General features: G+C 40.4%; 2 protein-coding genes across 2 annotated transcripts; one reads left to right on the plus strand and one right to left on the minus strand.

Moving 5' to 3' along the window:
* Positions 1-7,742: 7,742 nt before the first annotated feature.
* LOC131332005 (large ribosomal subunit protein cL38) lies at positions 7,743-8,407 on the minus strand. The gene has a single exon (XM_058366015.1). The coding sequence runs from the start codon at positions 8,284-8,286 to the stop codon at positions 7,942-7,944; it is 345 nt and encodes a 114-aa protein (XP_058221998.1). The 5' UTR covers positions 8,287-8,407; the 3' UTR covers positions 7,743-7,941.
* Positions 8,408-10,089: 1,682 nt separating this feature from the next.
* Positions 10,090-20,528, plus strand: LOC131332008 (ergosterol biosynthetic protein 28-like). Its single transcript, XM_058366020.1, has 3 exons — positions 10,090-10,276; positions 12,714-12,920; positions 20,286-20,528. Exons 1-3 carry the CDS (start codon positions 10,162-10,164, stop codon positions 20,351-20,353), a joined length of 390 nt encoding a protein of 129 aa, XP_058222003.1. The 5' UTR covers positions 10,090-10,161; the 3' UTR covers positions 20,354-20,528.
* The last annotated feature ends 5 nt before the right edge of the window (positions 20,529-20,533 follow it).

Raw genomic sequence — 20,533 nt, forward strand, 5'->3', positions numbered from 1 at the left:
AAAAACCCCCCTCCATCCCGGGCATGAGAGTAAGTCTATTCCCAACACAGTCTCCTACGGCGCCGACTATTATTACAACCGGCATAAAAAATAAAAATAAAAACTTTTTTGTCATTCCAGAAGCTCGATCTATGTCCAAAACGCTTCTCATTTTCTAAAAGCAAGATACTATCATACATAAAAATGATAAGGCAGTTTGCGTATCTGGTAATTAAATTCAATTTTCAATTGAGATAGCTAGATACGTGCTGTAGTATAAATAGGGAAATTTGATAAAGACTGTTGCGTATCGGGCAAACTTTCATTCAGTCTCAAGCATTAATGCCAACAAATGATTTTATTCTTTTTTCACAGATGTACATTACATGGATTTTTATATTTTATACACATATTTATACAATTCCCATTTAAATGAATAACAAAATTAACCAAAATGAATGACAAAATTAATTATGGTAATTAATACTCCACCTAATTTAGTTCATGCACAGGTCACATCAATCCCACGTGTTGACCCCCACCTTCAAATGAGATCCGCACTATCTTTACTTCACAATCGCTATGTAAGATTTCCCAAATACCCTCATCAACACAATCTCCTAGAGCGCAATTGAATATTAATATAACCGTCATTAGAAACTTTTCTCTCTTCAATATATCTCTATCGTCTTCCTTTTAGGGTTCCAAAATCGACCACACAAAGAGTGACTGCCATAGTCCATTCTGTACACCTTTGCCTTCCCCGTCACCCTCAAGAGATCATTTCATTCCTCATCTTGACCATTGATTATTCATACCTCTCCAATACATTCGGATCAGAAAATTTGACCTAAACATATCAAACCTCTCTTACAATAACTATGTTGATTAAGCAAATAACCATGGTAATTAATACTCCACCTAATTTAGTTCATGCACAGGTCACATCCATCCCCACGTGTTGGCCCCCACCCCGAATTTGAAAATCAATTGTCCAAATTTACTTGAAATCAATCTGAACCATCGATTTTCAAATTCGGAGAAATTTTGGATAATCTTTCATGGTACATAGAATTTTCCAAAACAATATGCCTAGTACACACGGGATAAATTTTTAAGTAGCATCGAACGTCAATGCCAACAAATGATTATTTTTTTTTTCCATGCATAAACTATGTTGGTTTTTATCCAATAAACATATTTACACTTTTTTTTAGGAATATTTAAATATTCATCCTCTTTATCTATGTCATGTAAGAATTCATCCCGCCCTTTTTTCATACTTATGTTTTCATCCTTTTAGTGTGTGAATTATCTTTTTTACCCTTTTTACTATGATATACATATATTATGTTATATTGCTTTCCTAATTTAGTGGGATTGGATTAGTGGAAACTTTATATCCATCTCAAAATCAATTGGCAATGAGTGGAGAGCTCCCAAATGTTATTAAGTGATCACTCATTCCACTCCCAAGCAATGTGGGATTCATTTCTCAACATCCCCCCTCACGTGCAGCCGCGTTTGAGATCTGTCACATGTGGCCACTTTTGGGTTCTATCATCGTGTAGCCTTTTTGTTGGTCTGTCATCGTGGGGTGTGGATTGTAAATTTTTTAAAATGTGGGGTGGAACGGGCCCCGCTCTGATACCATGTGGAAACTTTATATCCATCTCAAAGCCAATTGCCATTTAAAAAATTTACAATCCACACCCCACGATGACAGACCAGCAAAAAGGCTACACAGTGATAGGACCCAAAAGTGGCCACACGTGACAGACCTCAAATGCGGCTGCACGTGAGGGGGGATGTTAAGGAAATAGAATCCCACATTGCTTGGGAGTGGAATAGGTGATCACTTAATTACATTTGAGACCTCTTCACTCATTGCCAATTGATTTTGAGATGGACAAAAAGTTTCTACAGATTTGATTGTTTTCCCAATTTAGTGGAATTGGATTGGATTATTTTTCTAATTCAATGTTATATTGTTTTCCTAACTTAGTGGGATTGAATTTGATTATTTTCCCAATTTAGTGGGATTGGATTGGATTAATCAAACTTTCCGTTTTTACTACCGTTAGCATAACAAACATGCATGTTGGTACCAGATTAATTATAATAACTATGCTGAGTAAGCAAATCGCCATGGTAATTAATTCCCAGCTAAATTACTTAATGCGCAAGTCAAATCAGCCCCACACGTTGCGAGGTCCACACAATCTCCTTACATTGGAGACTCAGAAGTTTTTGGGTGCCGGCGGGTACCACACGTGAGGGTCGGCGATCTCAGCCGGATTTTAGAGATAGAAAAAAAAAAGGAGAGGGAGTGGTCCGGTGAGAGAAGAGAGAGGAACTAAATTTGTGCCGCATAAGAAATTTTTGGGTGCCGAACGGGTATCACTCCATCGGCGGTCCCATTGTCCAAGGTGGTACCCATCGGCGGTCCCAACCCTCATGTTTGGAGACTATATAAATACAGCCTTCATGTCCAAAGAGCTTGAGTGAGATATCATATCATATTACTATCAGCCATGAATTCCGATGCCAAGGCCAAAGGGAAGGCGATTCTCGTCGAAAACGACGACGTCGTTCCTACTACCCCTCTGTGTGATTCCGCTCCCCCACCTCACCAACAAATGCTATTTGAAAATGACTTGGGGTGTTGCACAAAGATGCTCCTGGAGAACCACTCCAACTTTAGGAAAACCGGTCCCCCGGTCCGGTTCATGTACTATGAAGCCGGATCGTGGCTCGACTTCCCAGCCGGAGTTGTTGAACAGCTCCGGGCCGGGTTCGACCAAGGCCAGCCGATGATCGAGGTTGAAACTGGGGGTGCTGTCAGCCGGTTCCTCTTCGACCTGTACCGGATGGTTCAGGTAGATTTGGAGAGCGGCGAAAACCGGTCCATCTCGTGGACCGATGTAAACGGTAAATGCTTCTTTCCCAAAACCTGCATCGATGATTTCGGACCGGTCGATGACTCGGACGTTAGTCCGACCGTTGACGTTTTGAAAGTCACCGAGGATTTGTCCTCTAAAAATCTCAAGATTGGAATCGAGATCCGGATTAGATCCGATCCAAACTCGAATTCGGTTGAGAGAAAGAGAAAGAGAGAGGTTTTGGAATCAGGAAGTTGTTCGTTAAAGAACTTTCATGAAGCAGTTCAAGAGTGATTGTTGCGGGGAACGATGCTGGTGATCTCAAATATTCATGAATTTTATGGCAGAAAATGAAGTTCTTGAAGGGTTTTTTTGTTGTTGTTGTTGCTGCGTTGGAGCATTTAGAAACCCTTCTTGTTGTGGATTATCTCCATTTAATACTGTAAAATACAATGCAACGTTGCATTAGTTGAATCCAGGCGCTAGGATTGGCCTTTGTGCCTTTGTTTTTGTTTTGCATTGTACTGAACTCCGTTTCCTTTTCTTCTTTCGACTCTTTGTTGGATGCTTGTTTTTGTTTGGTTAATCGTTTTGCTTCGTATATCTATATTATTAAGCGGGTGGTTTTTTTCTTTTTGTTTCCTCCTCGATGTACCTTATATATCAGGTTTCTATTAATAAGTACTTGTTTTGCCGATAAAAAAAAAAAAAAAAAACGCAATGCAATGATGTTGCCGGGCAAGAAAGAGGAAAAGCATGTGAAAACACCCATGTTGGTGCTTGCATGGGGACGCATGTTTACATGCATCTGTCTTGAAACTCATGCAAGACAAGAAGTTTTTGGGTGTCGGGTGGGTACCACACACGTGATACTTCGTCGGCAATTTCAGCCGTCCAAACGTGTCTCGGACGGTCCAGAGATTTTAGAGAGAGAAAAAGAGAGAGTGGTCGGGTGAGGGGAGAGAAAGAATAAATTTGAGCCATCCAAACGTGTTTTGGATCCCAATAAATTACTTTCTAGAAAAACATTTAAAGAAGTTTTTTTTTTTTTGGTCATTCTGAGTTCTTAACATTGGTATCAATGGACACTAGCCCATTAATGATGAGAAATAACCTAGGCTCTATCACAACACAAACCACACCTGTTTACGTGGTATGAATGGATTTGACTAGTATAATATGTCGTATTGTATGAATGTGGTCAATTACGAGACATTCTATAAATAACAAGAAATAGCGTGAAGTCTGAACCTGAGCAAAATGTGCAACTTATGGATATCGAGAACAAAATCTTTAATTTGCTTATGGAGAGCTGCAGTACTTCTCAAAGCTTTAGATTCCCTTGTTAGCCAAATGAGAAATTACCCTTCGTGAGATATCGTAACCGGATTTTTGTGGTGGTTTGATTTCACAATGACCAAAATATTCATGTTTACTGATCTTTAATTATACATGGAAGGATCATTTTATTTTATAAAAATAAGTGAGAATAGCATCGATGACCTTGGAATGATTACTTGTACGTATTTTGGCCTCAGACACATGTATCCATCGGACCTGGGGTTGGTGCAGGGCAGCACCGTGCTATCCCCGCGAGCGCGATCCGCTCCGGTCTCACTCCGATGATCAGATACATTCACTTCGTATGAGTTCTATGACATTTATGATTATGAAAATGTTTTCAAAAGATTACCATAACCGTTTTCTTGACTCATCTATTTTGGAGTAAATAATCTTTGGCTGTTTAATTTTTTCTGCAAGACTGGACTTGGGAATTAAATGAATTGGACAGCTAGACACGTACTCATACCAAACACCCATGCAGAGTCAAGAATCTAGTTGTCATTTTGACAGCATCTGAATTCGATGTATAAAATCATTTGATAAAGAAATTACAGATACATGCATACAACCTATATAACAAATGGTGAAAGTCCAGTAGCCGAAAGCATCACTAGCTTACGCTCTGTCCCGAGTAGCATGAGACACGTGAAATCCCGTGTGAATCTACATACGTGTCAGAGAGATACTGGTGATAAGTATCATGGCGCTAAAACCATCTACTGATAAGAGATCTATAGAGGTGTTTTAATAGATGAAACTGGCTCTTGGCCATCGGTCCGTAAATCGGTTTATGCAATATTTGAAAGAAACCATTAATATCTTACTTAAAATTGGAAGATAGACTTACCAATTTCTACCATTATAGAATCAATTAGTTAGTTTGTTGAAGGTAAATAGATAAATACTGTAATAAACGTTATTTAATTATTACTTGAATCGGATGAAACCGTGACTAGGAGTTTGGAGGACTAGACCCTTTATATATATTTTGTGCTTTAAATGTAAAATAGTACTTTTATATATATATATATATATATATATATATATATATATATATATATATATATTCCTTTTATGATTTAATATGCTTAGAATTTCCTTTAAAATGTACAATAAAGCTTTTATTGTCTTTATGATATTTTATGTTGCTTCAATCCCCTTTTACGCCTAGGACGTTATCTGGGCCAAGAGTTGCAGTTTCCATTCTTTTGAGTAGGATTGATGAACAAACTTCTGGTGGGCCGAACCCAAGTACCCTCATGGGCTAAACCCGAACAGCTAAACGGACTAACTGGATATCAGAAACAAGTTGGGCCGTACGTGGTGTGCCGCGTTTGGGCCTAACCAAGACCAAGCCCATTAGAAGGGCGTGATGGGCTGGGCGGTGGTGTGTCGTGACGCACAGCACACCTGTGAGCGACCCGGGTGGAGGCCCATGACCCATTCAATGGCGGGTCGGTCGGTATCGACAGTTGACCCGACCCTGATGGTCGACCGGCTGAGTGACAATTCGAGCCAAAACTAGACGATTCTAGAAGCCACACAAATTGGTACACGGTGAGCCCATGTGATAGCCGATCGTCACCATCACGTCACTAACCAAGGCGGTTGTGTGAGACGAAAAGGGCGTGTGCCGTGCATGCTTTGCTTGGGGAGCAGGTACACTTGGCCCATAAGAACTAAAGGATAAACCCTAAGAAGGTATCTTTGCTTTATTTGGATGCTGTTTTGAAAATTTTTGAGTAATGTGTGGAGAGAGAAATTAAGACAATAATTAGAAATAAAGGTAATGAGTGGAGAGAGAAATGAGAATTATGATTGAAGAGTTGAAAGAGAAATAAGGGGTAATGAATATTTTTGAGTTGAATTTTTTTTTAAAGATACCATCCAAACAAGGCAATTGTTTCTCCTAGCTAAAATACTTTTCATACTCCTTCACGTACACGACCGTCGGAGGGGCTAAAAAAGAAAACCTTTGATACCGTTCGTGCCCTTGTCCGATTAAAACTTGTTTCAAATCAACTCGTCTAATGCACAATCTAGTTTCCAATAAATCTCAGTTTGAAATTAGCTTTCATACAAAGTCTTTGCCGAGCAATTGCCGAGGAAAAAAAAAAGTCTTTGACGAGCAAAAACATTTTTTTTATCCACCAAAACGCCCCTCGAGCTTCGAGAAAAACTTCATACCTTCAAAAAAACTCATTAAGTTTTCAAACTTGGTCTTTTTGACTTCTCATTTCTTACTCAGACGAAAGGCTGCAAACAAACCGAGCTACTCGTGAGTAGCTCTTGGCTTGGCTCGGTTATTAAAGAGTCGAGTTTTCGGCTCGGCTCAACTCGGCTCTGCTTTTTAATAACTGAGCTGAATTTGAGCTCAAGTTTTTTGCTCGTTTATTAAATAAGTCGGACTCGACACTTCAAAGCTCGACTCAACTTGCAAAAGTTCGGCTCGTTTGTATAGGACTCGCCCGCTTAGATCATTATCAAGCACTACGAGAAGGAAAGGTTGATGCGCTTGGGTTTAGACTGATTTAGGGTGTGTTCCACCTTTAGAAAAAGTTCTTTTTTTTTTGTCAACAAAAAGAAGGTCAGTTCCAGATCTCTGTGCCTTCCCCATTTTTAAAAATGTTAGACCAAAACGACGTCGTTTTGGTCTTTGGTCCCCACAGTCCCCGAGTGAAATGACAATATTGCCCTTGCCCCATTTATCTCCGAGGGCTTCCAGTGTACGACTCAATAACCTCCTCATCTCATCTCTGCAGCCCTCCCTCGTCCCCTTTCTCATCAGTCCGATCATCTCCAACATAAATTGGGAGCACATCATCACAGCCCTCCCTCGTCCCATTTTGTTGGCAACCCAACCTTGGCTTCCATTTTAACAGCCCGCCTGGGGATTCTAACGGCGGACGAGAAGTCGCCGTTGAACGGGGCTGCCCCTGTGGCTCTGTGAGTGTGGAATTTGGCTGTGATTACTCGAGTGGATAGGGGTAGTCTGGAGTGGAATGTGATTGGGGTTTGTTGTAGAGCTGCTGCCGTTTTGGGGGGGAGAGAGAGAGAGGAGAGAGGAAGAGGAGGACGAGGACGAGGAGAGAGAGAGAGAGAGAGAAGCGAAAGGGAGGGTCTGGGATTCTCTGGGTATGAAAGAAGAGGGAGGGGAGAAAGTCAGGGGTAAAGTTTGGGGAATTTGAATTCGTAGGAGGGGCAATATAGTCATTACGACAACAACCTTTTTAAAAAAGAACAACTTTTTAAAGGAAAGTGGAACGGAGGTTATTTTTTGGTACTGTTCATTACCAAAAAGAGAACTTTTGTAAAAAGAAGCCAAACTGGAACGGCCCCTTACTACTAGAAAGATTGCTCAACTCGTTTGTATATGCTCGTTAGCTAAACTAGCCTGCCTCGTTTTTACAACCTACTAAAGCTCGAGTTTTAGACTTGTTTAATAAACGAGCGGAGCTTGAACATTACGAAGCTTGGTTCGACTTTTTTTTTTTTTTATTATCCGTGGCTCGGCTCGTTCACACCCCTACTCAGACATAACATCAAACACCTTGTAGACACCATTTCTGCGTACTGATAATAAAACGAACACATATAGAACAAACTGTCAATCACAAACCATACAATAAACAACAGAAATCAGCAACGGAATCATTCAACAAAGTCTCACCACCACATCTACTCTCCAACAACAACAACAAAAAAAAAGATAGTACAAGATAACGTGAATCGAAAATTACTGCTCGCTTTCGCTTTCGAGTGTCTGAGTGGTCTCGGCGGTCGGAGTCTGGGGAAAGTCGTCGCCGGTGACGAGGGTCCACTCGGGAGGCATGGGAGGGAGAGGAGCGTAGACGGTGGGCTTGCGCTTGATGTCCCAAGGCTGCGTCTTGCGCGGCCGGGTCTTCCTGTGGTGCGCCGTCGCCTTCTTCCGAGGCCGAGACGAGCACTCTATCACCAGTCCTCCTCCGCCGGTGAGTCTCGGGGATGTCTTCGTCGCGACGACGCCGTAACCGGAGGCGGCGAAAGCGGAAGAGATTGGCGGGGTTGCAATTTTTGAAGCGAATAGAGCTGAAACTGACATTTTTTTCTGCTGCTTGTTATCTGCTGCAGGATTGGGGATGAGAGAGAGAGAGAGAGAGAGAGAGAGAGAGGAGATAAGAGGTGACTCTGGTTAGTGGTGATGTTGGGGCTTTGGCCACTTTTATCCGTAGAACCCTGACGGCGTCGTTTCTCTTTTGAAAAAAAAATATGAAATTAAACGTTTATATTTTCTAATCTATAATATTTTTTCTAATTTTAAAAACGAATTATAACACTAATCAGAATTATAAAATGAAATTTATATTGCATATTTTTTGAGATTTATATCGAAAGAAATAAGCGAATGAAAACTTGTAATGATCCATACAATAAATGACCTACACAATATACATGTGGCAGCAAGATGTCTCACTGTTTATATAAAAAATTAAATTTTGGTTCATAAAAACGGATGGTTTGGATTCTTGTCAAAAACTTTTAAGTTAAAATGTGTATGACTGTCCATTTTATAAGCCAAGCTTCAATTTTTAATATACTTATGAATGTCTAATAAACCTTTTTTTTTTTTTTTGTGAATTCACTATTTTGCGAGTTCTCTAAGATGAACGGTTCAGATTATTACAATAAATACACCATGGGGCCACAATGAGAGTCAAAAATCCCATAGTTTCCACCTCATTCAGAAATCATTTTCTTTCATAAAAGATATGAAGAACTCTAACAGTTTTTTTTTTTTTTGGGGAATTTAGATTCGCATTCCTTTTTTTATTAATTTTAATTGACTTTTAGAAAAAAAAATACATACACTTTTAATATTAAAAAAATGTGAATAAAAAAATGGTAGTGATAATGCTAAAACTGTTTTTTTTGTGCCAAAAACTCCAGCCGTTCAGCGCATAAAAGTCTTGTACACTACACATGGTATAAGTCTTTTGTGCACTAGAATTTTTGGCACCAACAAAAATAATTTTGACATTATCAAAAAAGGAATGTGAATATTAATTCCATTTTTCTTTTTCGTTTCTCTTTCTTGGTTTTAGTTTTGTTTTCTAATCATTACATTATTTCTCTCTCTATTCATTACTCATCTCTTCAATTATTATCCTATTTCTCTCTTTAACCACTACCAAAACTAAAGGGTAGTGATTTTGCCACTCTTTTTTTATTAATATCATTAGATGATTTATTTTGTAAAAGAATGAGACTGAATAAAAAAAAAAAAGTGACAAAAACAATTTTCAAACTAAAAAATGATTATTTATCAAAATACTTGGATAAAAGTAAAAAAAAAAAAAATACTTTTCCCGATTCCTCGCGTTGAAAAGAATCAATAACCTATAAAAGTTTGATGCAAAACTAAAAAATGCAAAAAAAATTCAAATAAAGACAATTTTCAGATTTAAGTTAAGTTTAAATTAAATTCATAAGAATGCAGCCTAAAATAGAAACGTAAAAGAAGAGTAAAATACCTTAATCCAGCATCGATGAGTTAAATTATAGATGATCGAGAAATATGAGCTTCACTTTTGGAGGAAAAGAAAGAAAAACAATTTGTGGTTGAAGTGAAGAAGATATAGAGCAAGTGAAGAAGAGAAGAGTAAAATAATAGTTGAAATACGTGTATATATAAATTTTGGAACTAGTTAACTTATGTAGTGTAGGGTTCACAAATTTTGATTATTGAAAAAAGTTGCTAGTTTTGGTTATCCAAAGCGCAAAATTTGATGATTTCTAAGGATGTTGCTAAGTTTGATTATACCATTGTGAGCTATTTTTTGTATAAATATTATTAACTTTAACAACAATTATCTTTTGGTTATACCATCGTGGATGGCTTAACTAGCAAGTTAAGATCAGACATTTTAAAGAGAGAGAGAGACACGATTGGTGTTTCAGTGAGAGGAGAGGGAGAGAGATGAAGATGCTAGGATGGTGGTTAATGTCAGTGGGTTCACTTCGATTAGCCTCAGTTTGGTTCGGCTTCTTCAACATATGGGCCCTTCGCGTCGCCGTTTTCTCCAACACCACCAGTTGAGTTGCCTTCTCCAATCCCTCCTATGATCTATTACTCACGAAAACATCTCTTTGCACAATCTTTAGCCTTTTCGGTTATTTGCTTTTCTTTCTCCAGTTAGAGGATAGTAATGTGTATAAATTGAATTGCAATGGGATTCAGAACAAAATGTGTGTAGATCCAATGCAATAGTTCCTTGATGGGTTCTGATCTTGGTTCCTTTTAGGCTTTGTTTGGATGGTGGGAATTTTGAACAAAATGTTTATAGATCCAATGCAGTAGTTCCTTGATGGGTTCTGATCTTGGTTCCTTCTAGGCTTTGTTTGGATGGTGGGAATTTTGAACAAAATGTTCATAGATCCAATGCAGTAGTTCCTTGATGGGTTCTGATCTTGGCTCCTTCTAGGCTTTGTTTGGATGGTGGGAATTTTGAACAAAATGTTCATAGATCCAATGCAGTAGTTCCTTGATGGGTTCTGATCTTGGTTCCTTTTAGGCTTTGTTTGGATGGTGAGAATGAGAATGAGGTTTCAGAACTCCCGGTTACTACGGTCGGAATTTACTGAAATAGGAAAGTGATTCTTGATTACCTATGCAACTCTGAATCACACTCTCAAACTAAGTAAAAATTTGATCCCACGCATTTGGAGAATGATTTTGTTCACCCTCATTGAAAGAGGGTGAACATTACCCTCATTGAGTGGTGAAAAAATGTGGATCCAACCACAAACTAACCTCATTACTACCAAAAAGTGTATTGGTCCCGTTGACCCCAAGCAATTTTCACCAATCCGAGTGAAGGTAATGTTCACCGTCTTTAAATGAAAGTAAACAAAATCGGACTCACGTTTGTCATGCTACTATGCTAGTTTTAGATTTTGCTTCAATCCAGGCAAACCAAATCAAACCGAGTGTTAAGTCTCAATCAATTGGGGTTAGCTACAGCCTACATGAATCTGTTTTTCCCATTAAGACCTATTGAGGGCATTGTGTTCCTTCATATGCAATGAAGTTAGATTCTTTTGAACTATCGCTCCTAAAGTCAATTTTGGTATACTCCTGTCTTTAATGCCACCATCTATCATAACCATATCTTTTCCTTGCTCATTACAACATCCCGCGAGACTATGATAGTCATATCCAAACCATCTTAATCTATTTTTTCTCATCTAATCTTCTGGTGCTACCTTTACCATTTTGCGAAGGTTTTCGTTTCTAATTTTATCTTACAAAGTCTTACCACACATTGATCTCAATATTTGAGGCTCAACCCATAAGAAATTAAAACAAACCTTAAGAAATTAAAAAAAAAAAAAGAAAGGAAAAAGAGAGGTTGCACTATATCAAATTTCTTGAAAGAATATTTTTTGACAAGACTACTGAATTAATCGGAACATTAAATTAGGATTATCTCATTTGTCATTTCGGGGTAATCAGATTTCCATCCTCATTCAAGACTAAGGGTAGAATTAGTAGGAATCCCAAATATATCAAAATCCCGTCATTCCCAGAAACAAACAATTAATCTCATAAAGAAACATTCTCTCTAAAAAAAATGCTGGTAAAGCTTATTCTTATTATGCTATTTGTACCTCGAACTTCCATAAGAGGTGGACTGGTAGATCTGTAAATGGTGGAAATCAAGGTATGTCTTTTGGTCAATCGAAAGGATGATAAGACTGAAATTGATAATGGAAATCAAGGTATGTCTTTTGGTCAATAGAAAGGACGATAAGGCTTAAAATGGGGATCGGAAGGCGAGAAGCTGCATTCACAACATAAGACTGAAATCCAGACATGAGCTTGGTAAATAAGCACATTATCGACTAGGCCAACCGTGGTCTTTAAAGCAAGGTATGGTTGCCATCTCCAGTTTTGACATTGATTGGTTTTGGTCCTTCGGAGCAATTGGCACCGGAATCCCTCCCTTCCCCAATTTGCTTAAACGCAAAAAGACTGGTCAGTCATGAATCACAATAACTTCTTTGTATAAACAACCAAGAGCAAAGAATGTAGAGGCTCATCGGGAAGCATGTCTTATGCTTAGGATAGGTTACATTCTCATGTTTAGCTAGAATCTTGCCGATTGTGATTGTGGTTGCGATAGATGTATATGGACTGACAGCATCTCGCAGTTAAATCCAGCATAGATAATGTCAGGTCACAAATAATTTGGAAACTAACATACTCATCTTCATCTATGCGAGAGGAATGGTGCTTAGAAATTATTTGAATCCTATGATGATTAGCTAGCACCCTTGCAGCTTTCGTTTCCAAGACACCTGGCTGATTTATGTACTTTTATCTTAAAATCCCAGTAGTCATCCTTTTTTCACTCAATGGTATTGCTCTTTAAATTTTCTTTTATTGGTTTGGCGTGGTGTAAGGATTGATCAGCCTTTCCATTATCTTCAGGCCTTAATGCTTTCTCGGTTTCTCCTAATGTTGTGTAGTGACTGAAGTTCATGGAAGGACGTTTGGCGTATGGACACTCTTGACTTGCACTCTTTGCTTTCTTTGTGCATTTAACCTTGATAACAGGCCGTTATACCTAGCTACTCTTTTGTCATTCATCTACGCCTTCGGTCATTTCCTGGCAGAATACCTTATATATCAGACCATGGCCATAGCAAATCTGACAACTGTTGGAATCTTTGCAGGTATTGATTTTCTTATAAAGTATGCCATCCTTTGTACTCATTCTGCTTGACCTTTGCCTTGGTTCTGTTCTTTGTTATCAATTCACCCTTTCCTGCGTAAGAAAAACTTGGTTATGCAGAATGCAAACAATCTTTAAAGATGAGTGTCATTCCATGGTAATATTTTGATAGGATCCTTGATTACCTTTGCCATAGTCGTTCCTATGTTCAATATTCACACCAAGGATTCTGCTTGCACAACATCATGTCAAATAACACTATCTTTTCACACACTACTGATTTGTTAAATTATCTTTTTGCCTAAATGCATCTTTCATCTTATGGCGACTCATGTCTTTTAACAGCAGGCCTCGTATCCAAACATAAATAAATATGCTAATCACAAAAGAAAAAAAATTGTGTTACATAAACCTTGTACTAGAAAGTTTCCGTTACTGATCTGGGCAAAGGTTTTCTGTGCAACAAAATGGTAAATGGTGAATGCAGCTTCCAGCTTTTTCTTATTGGTGATGAATACACAAATGTATTTTTAACTGATGATATGAACTTTGAATAGAACCATCCGGGTAAAATGGATCCATGTAGCCTACTCCAGTCCAAGGAAGTGTGACGGAGTCCTTGAGTTCTTGCTTCTAATATTGTTGCTCACTCTCCCATGTTCTCTGCAAAGTCCCACATGCTGAGCTAGCATTCTTGTTGTTAGAAAGAGAGAGAAATGAGAAAAGTGTTTAGGGTTGTTAAGTTACCCTAACACACAAAGACTTTATTTATATTATGAGATACTCATTACAATGAGATAACTAACCAATGTGGGACTAACATAAGCCTGACAATACTCTAACACTCCCCTTCAAGCTGGAGAGTAAATATCACAAAGTCCCAGCTTGTTACATAACAACTCTAACCGGGGCTTGAACAATGACTTAGTAAACACGTCAGCTAACTGAGCACCTGTAGACACAAAGGGAGTAGCTATCACACCACCAACTAACTTCTCGCGCACCAAATGACAATCAACTTCAATATGCTTAGTCCTCTCATGAAATACCGGATTGGATGCAATGTGAATTGCTGCCTGATTATCACAATACAACGGAATGGGTAATTGCATCTGAAATCCCAGCTCCTCAAGAAAGGATCTCAGCCAAACAATCTCACATGTGGTATGAGCCATAGCACGGTACTCAGCCTCTGCACTAGACCTTGCAACAACAGTTTGCTTCTTACTCTTCCAAGTAACTAGGTTGCCACCAACGAAAGTACAATAACCAGTTGTTGAACGCCTGTCAGAAGGTGACCCTGCCCAATCTGCATCCGTAAATGCCTCAACACGAAAATGACCATTAGAACGGTAAAACAAACCGCGTCCAGGATGAGCCTTAAGGTACTTAACAATGCGAATACAAGCTTCCCAATGTGGAAGACAAGGAGCAGACATAAACTGACTCACGGTACTAACAGCAAATGAGATATCAGGACGTGTATTGGTAAGATAATTCAACTTACCAACCAATCGACGATACTGGTCTGGACGAGGAAATACCTCCCCCTGATCAATGCAGAGTTTCACATTAGGATCCATTGGAGTCTCCACAGATCTAGCTCCCAATAAACCTGTCTCCTCTAGAATATCCAACACATATTTCCTCTGGGATAGACTGATCCCATCCTTGGACCTCGCTACCTCAATACCTAAGAAATATCTCAGCTTACCCAAGTCTTTAGTGTGGAACTGACTATGTAAGAACTGTTTTAGCTCATCAATCCCTTTTTGATCATCTCCAGTAATAATAATGTCATCTACATAGACAATGAGCAATACTTTCCCTCGAGCCGACATAAGGGAGAATACAGAGTGGTCTGATTGACTTCGACACATGCCAAACTTCATAACTGCATCACTAAACTTGCTGAACCACGCTCTAGGAGATTGCTTAAGTCCATAGAGTGCTTTGCGAAGACGACATACCTTATGATTCTCCCCCTGAGCAACAAACCCAGGTGGTTGCTCCATGTAGACTTCCTCCTGGAGATCGCCATGGAGAAAGGCATTTTTGACGTCGAGTTGGAACAACGGCCAACCAAGATTAGCAGCAAGAGAAATAAGAATGCGCACAGAACCAAGCTTGGCAACGGGAGAGAACGTTTCTGAAAAATCAACACCATAAGTCTGGGTGTACCCTTTGGCAACCAAACGGGCTTTGTGGCGCTCAACAGTGCCATTAGGAAGGTACTTGACAGTATAGACCCAACGACAACCGACAGTAGTTTGACCAGCAGGAAGAGTAACCAACTCCCACGTGCCATTATTATGAAGAGCAGACATTTCATCTTCCATAGCTTGCCGCCACTCAGACCGTGATAATGCCTCCTGAATAGTGTTAGGAACAAAAACAGAGGAGACAGTAGTAGTGAAAGCACGAAGAGATGGAGATAGATGATCATAGGAGATAACCTGAGAAAGAGGATGAGAAGTGCGAGAACAATTAGAAAAACCATATTTTACAGGCGGGTGGCGATTCTCACGAGTCGGATAGCGAGGAGCAGGCGGATCTGGCGACGGGGGAGAAGACGGAGGTGCTGGCGAAGACGGTTCGGCAGGCGAGAAGTGTTCTGTATATGGAGGCTGGGTTGGTGCTGGAGGCTGGGGTGGTGTTGGTGCAGGGGAACGCCGAACATAAACCTGCAAACGATTTGGTATAGTGCCAATTGGAATAGCCATAGGTAACACAGACTCTAGGGTAAGGAGGTCATTGGTAGTAATAGGAGCTGAGTAATATGGCAAAGACTCATTAAACGTGACATCAGCACAGACAAAGTGACGACGTAAAGTAGGAGAGTAACATCGATACCCTTTTTGAGTGTGTGAGTATCCCAGAAAAATACACCGAAAAGACCGAGGGTCAAGTTTACTCCTATCAGGGTCAAGAGCATGGACATAACAGGTGCACCCAAAAACGCGAGGAGGTAAGGAATGGAGAGGCCGATCAGGAAATAAGACCGTATGGGGAACCTGACCACCTAGGACCGTAGAGGGCATGCGATTGACTAAGTAACAGGCAGTGAGGGCAGCGTCGCTCCAATATGACTTAGGAACCTGCATTTGAAATAATAAGGCACGCATAACTTCAGACAAGTGCCGAATCTTGCGCTCAGCTACTCCATTTTGTTGTGGAGTCCGAGAGCAAGACGATTGGTGAATAATGCCATGATCATCAAAAAATTGAGAAAGGGTACTATGAAAATATTCACGGGCATTATCTGAACGAAATGTCTTAATGCACGTATCAAACTGATTCTTAATCTGCATGTAAAAGGATTTAAAAACAGATTTCAATTCAAATCTCTCTTTCATTAGATAAAGATAAGTGATACGAGAAAAATCATCCACAAAAATAACATAATACTGAAAACCAGAAATACTAGGCACATGAATAGGCCCCCAAATGTCTGAATGAACTAATTGAAAAGGACGCAACGCACGACGCTCAACCCTAGGATAAAAACTGACTCGACGATGTTTACTAAACTCACAAACTTCACAAACCAACTTATTAATGGAACGACACGAGGGCACAAGTCGCTGCAAACTCTTAAGAGAGGGATGACCAAGACGACAGTGCTGTTGATATGGAGACTCTGATGTCTGAAGGGCAACAGGTTGAGACACTGTCAAGTAATAGAGGCCACCTCGCTCAATGCCCCCACCAATCTTCCTCCCCGTCGTGAGATCCTGAAAAACACAACCATGAGGAAGAAATGTAACGGAACAATTTAAAGATTTTGTAAGACGGCTTACAGACATAAGATTAAATGGGAAACGAGGAACATGTAATACAGATGTCAATGTAAGAGAGGAAGAGACAGGAACTGAACCCAAACCAGTAACAGCAGTGGTAGATCCATCAGCTAAGGTAACATGAGATGATCTACCAACTGGCTGTCGATCACAAAGGAAAACAGATGTACCAGTCATATGATCCGTAGCTCCCGAGTCAATAACCCAAGGAGAGGAAGAAGAGGAGGCAACACAAGCAATAGATGGACCGGTCTGAGCAAGCGTAGCAGCGGAAGATCCTGTCGTATTCTGAAATGACAATAAGCGCTGGTACTCATCAGCTGAAATAACCAAACTATCGGTAGAAGATTGAGCAAACTATCCAGTATCCTCAGAGACAGTGGCCTGATGAGCCTGAGGAAAACCATACAACTCATAACATGTGTCCACCCAATGATTGGTCCCCCCACAGTAAGTACACAACCGAGCACCACGGCCGCGACCACGGCCTCCCCCTGTCGTGCGGCCACCTCGACTAAATGTACGATCACCTCGACCACCGATAACAGTATCTGTACGACCAACAGAACCACGGCCATGTATTCCAAAATCGCGGCCACGACCTCTAAACCTAGAATCACTGCCGCGAGCACGACCACGGCTGACTGAGAACACAGAGCTATCAGAAACAGCGGAAGTTAAAGCAGAACGGTCAGGAGTCGGGGCAGAAATAGATGATGACTGACGGAGACGACTGAAAACCTCACTGAGAGGAGGTAAGTCACGAGTCCCTAAAATCTGATTACCCACAGGACCAAAGTTTGATGATGCACCGGAGAGAAACCGAGTGACCCTCATACGGTCACGCTGGCGCCGCATAACCTGAATATCAGTAGAAAGTGGCTCACAAATATCCAATTCATTACAAATGCGCCGAAACTTAGCATAATAATCTTCAAAAGAATCATCACCCTGAGTTATAGCAAAGAAAGACCGATGAAGGTCATATGTGCGACGGAGATTGTCGACACCTGAATACAATTCTTTAGCCTGGGTCCACACCTCTTTAGCAGTATCACAGAACATTAGAGTACTAGCAACTTGTTCAATCATACTATTCCATAACTCGGAACGAATACGGGCATCAATAGCTTTCCATGCCCTATATGTTGGTTCATCAGTAGTAGCAGGAGCATCATCAATCAAATAGGAGTCCTCGAATTGACCCATGTAATATACTTCAACGGCTTTAGCCCAAAGAACATAATTGCCCCCATTTAATGGGGTGGAGGTAATAGGGCGCCTGTCGCGAGACCAAGAGCCACCAGATAAGCTACCAACAAGAGTAGAACTAGTGCTAGATACAGTACCAGAATCAGAATCCTTCTTCTGCTCAGACATTTTACCGGTCAACGGAGAGGCACCAATCAATAAGAACCAACAAGATCAACTAACAGGAGCAATAACTATCAACAAGCGAACATCAACAGAAGCAAGAACAACTAGAACTGACCACAGCCATAAATACCCAACAGATTGGACGTGCGTTAGACATTACAGTCACGGATACGAACTCCATAGATGACGTAGATCCACCAATAACTAAACAGGATAAATCGAACACCGTCCAACCCAAATAAACTGAACAAAACAACTCCAAAATGTCCGACTTACATCAATATTGAGTAGAAGATAGAGAAACAACGATCACAGGAGGCTGAAATCACATGAATCTGCAACTAGGAGACTCGCCGGAGTCAGGCGAGGGTCGCCGGAGACTGGGTGACCGCCGGCGAGGGTCGCCGGTGGCTGGGCTGTGGGTGGCGACGGGTTTGAGGCTGGTACAAAAGAGAGTCGGCAGAGAAAGGAGTAGATATGATAGAGAAAGAAGCAGATCTGGTACAGAAGAGAGTCGCCGGAGTCAGGCGAGGGTCGCCGGAGGGTCGCCGGAGTCAGGCGATGGCCGGCGAGGGTCGCCGATGACTGGGCGACGGCCGGCGAGGGTCGCCGGCACCTGGGTTGGAGTTGTCAGGCGTAGATCTGATGGTCTTCAGAAAACTCCACTGTTCACAGCCGAGATTACTGTTCACGACTGTTATGTGGTGGTGGGTGACGTATGGTAGATTTACGGTGGGTTCCGCTCTGATACCATGTTGTTAGAAAGAGAGAGAAATGAGAAAAGTGTTTAGGGTTGTTAAGTTACCCTAACACACAAAGACTTTATTTATATTATGAGATACTCATTACAATGAGATAACTAACCAATGTGGGACTAACATAAGCCTGACAATACTCTAACAATTCTAAACCATGAAGATGCTAGTACTTGGTGGGTAAAATAAAAGGTTAAAAGTTAGGGACACCCCTGACATTTGGAGATCAGATAGGCATACCCCTCATGTTTGATAAACATCACCATCACCCCCTCACTTTAAGACAATGTATTATCTCCACCCTTATAAGGAGAGATGGAAATTTTACTCCGTATTTAGAAAAAAGAGGGGATCAAAATTTGTAACAAAGATGGAAGAACTTTTGCCCCTGGAGATCCCATTGGACTTGCTTTTTGGGCAAAGAAGTCAATTAAAGGTGTCCCTTATTTTTATCCCCCCAAAAGAAATGAAGTTAATACTTATTCCAGAGTTTTATTTCCTGCTTCATCAAGCTTACAAATGAAGCATCAGTAAATAGGAGAATGGTGCGCCTGCTGGGATATCCTGGGCAAGTTAAGAATGTCCGTGTAGATATTTGCCTCCACACCACCCTTGTTAGCCCTTAAACATTTGAAGTCCTTTATCGTGCCCAAACTCCAGACATTTGAATCAGAGAGGTTGTTGGTTCTGAGTAACTTTTACCCCTAAATCACGCTTCAATTGCTCATCTACTATTGAAAATCTCTTGCACTTGAAATGCCACCTAACCCCTTATTTCCGAGTTCGAGCCGAATCTACCTAGGTTTGCTGTCAATCCAGAGTTGTTGGGTAATCTACGTCATGTGTGATACTTGTTGAAGGATAGCTTGGTGCATTTTGCGATGTGTGTCATTTTGTGCACACTAAACTCCTTTGTTGCTTTGTTAAGGACCTTTAGGTAAAGGTTATATAAGGTGTTTGTTGGGACTAAAAGAGGATTAGCCCATTTTAAGCCTTCAAAAGCTGTCAAGTGTCAATATTCTCGTTGCGTAGGTTTTGTGTCTAGTCTGCTCATTATAGGACCAAACTCTCTCTCTCTCTCTCTCTCTCTCTCTCTCTCTCTCTCTCTCTCTCTCTCTCTCTCTCTCTCTCTCTCTCCCATTGGTACGGGGAGGAGGTATAACCTTCTGCACATGTCTTGCTGCTAGTACTGATTACCTACGTGGTACAGATAAACAACGTAACATGTAAGAGCAGCCTTCCAATTTTTCTACATAGCACCAGCTAGCAATTGGTATCGTGAATTTGATCTTCTTTTATTGATGTTATTCATGGTCATTAGTGTGCTCCAAATGATTATCCATTCCTCAGTTTCCTCAGTTTCTCGTTTGTTTTTCGATTTCGTTGGTTACCATATTGTATTACTTGGAATCTAACAGATGATGTTTCGATCAGGCACGTCCATAATATGGATGTTATTGCAGTGGAATACACACCAGCGAATTGACATTAAGCGTTCCTGATATTGAAACGAAGCGTATATTTTCTTGCTTCTCGCCGTCTTATCATTTTCTATCGATGTTGTTAGAATGTTTCAAGGGTTTACTGTTTTATAGATCATATGAAGTTTTGGAGGATGAGATTCTGATGAAAGCATTAATTTATTGGCGAAATATTCATTTTCTTCTTGGGTACCAATTAAG

The sequence above is a fragment of the Rhododendron vialii genome, chromosome 7a (genome assembly GCF_030253575.1).
Source record: "Rhododendron vialii isolate Sample 1 chromosome 7a, ASM3025357v1".
Taxonomy (NCBI): domain Eukaryota; kingdom Viridiplantae; phylum Streptophyta; class Magnoliopsida; order Ericales; family Ericaceae; genus Rhododendron; species Rhododendron vialii.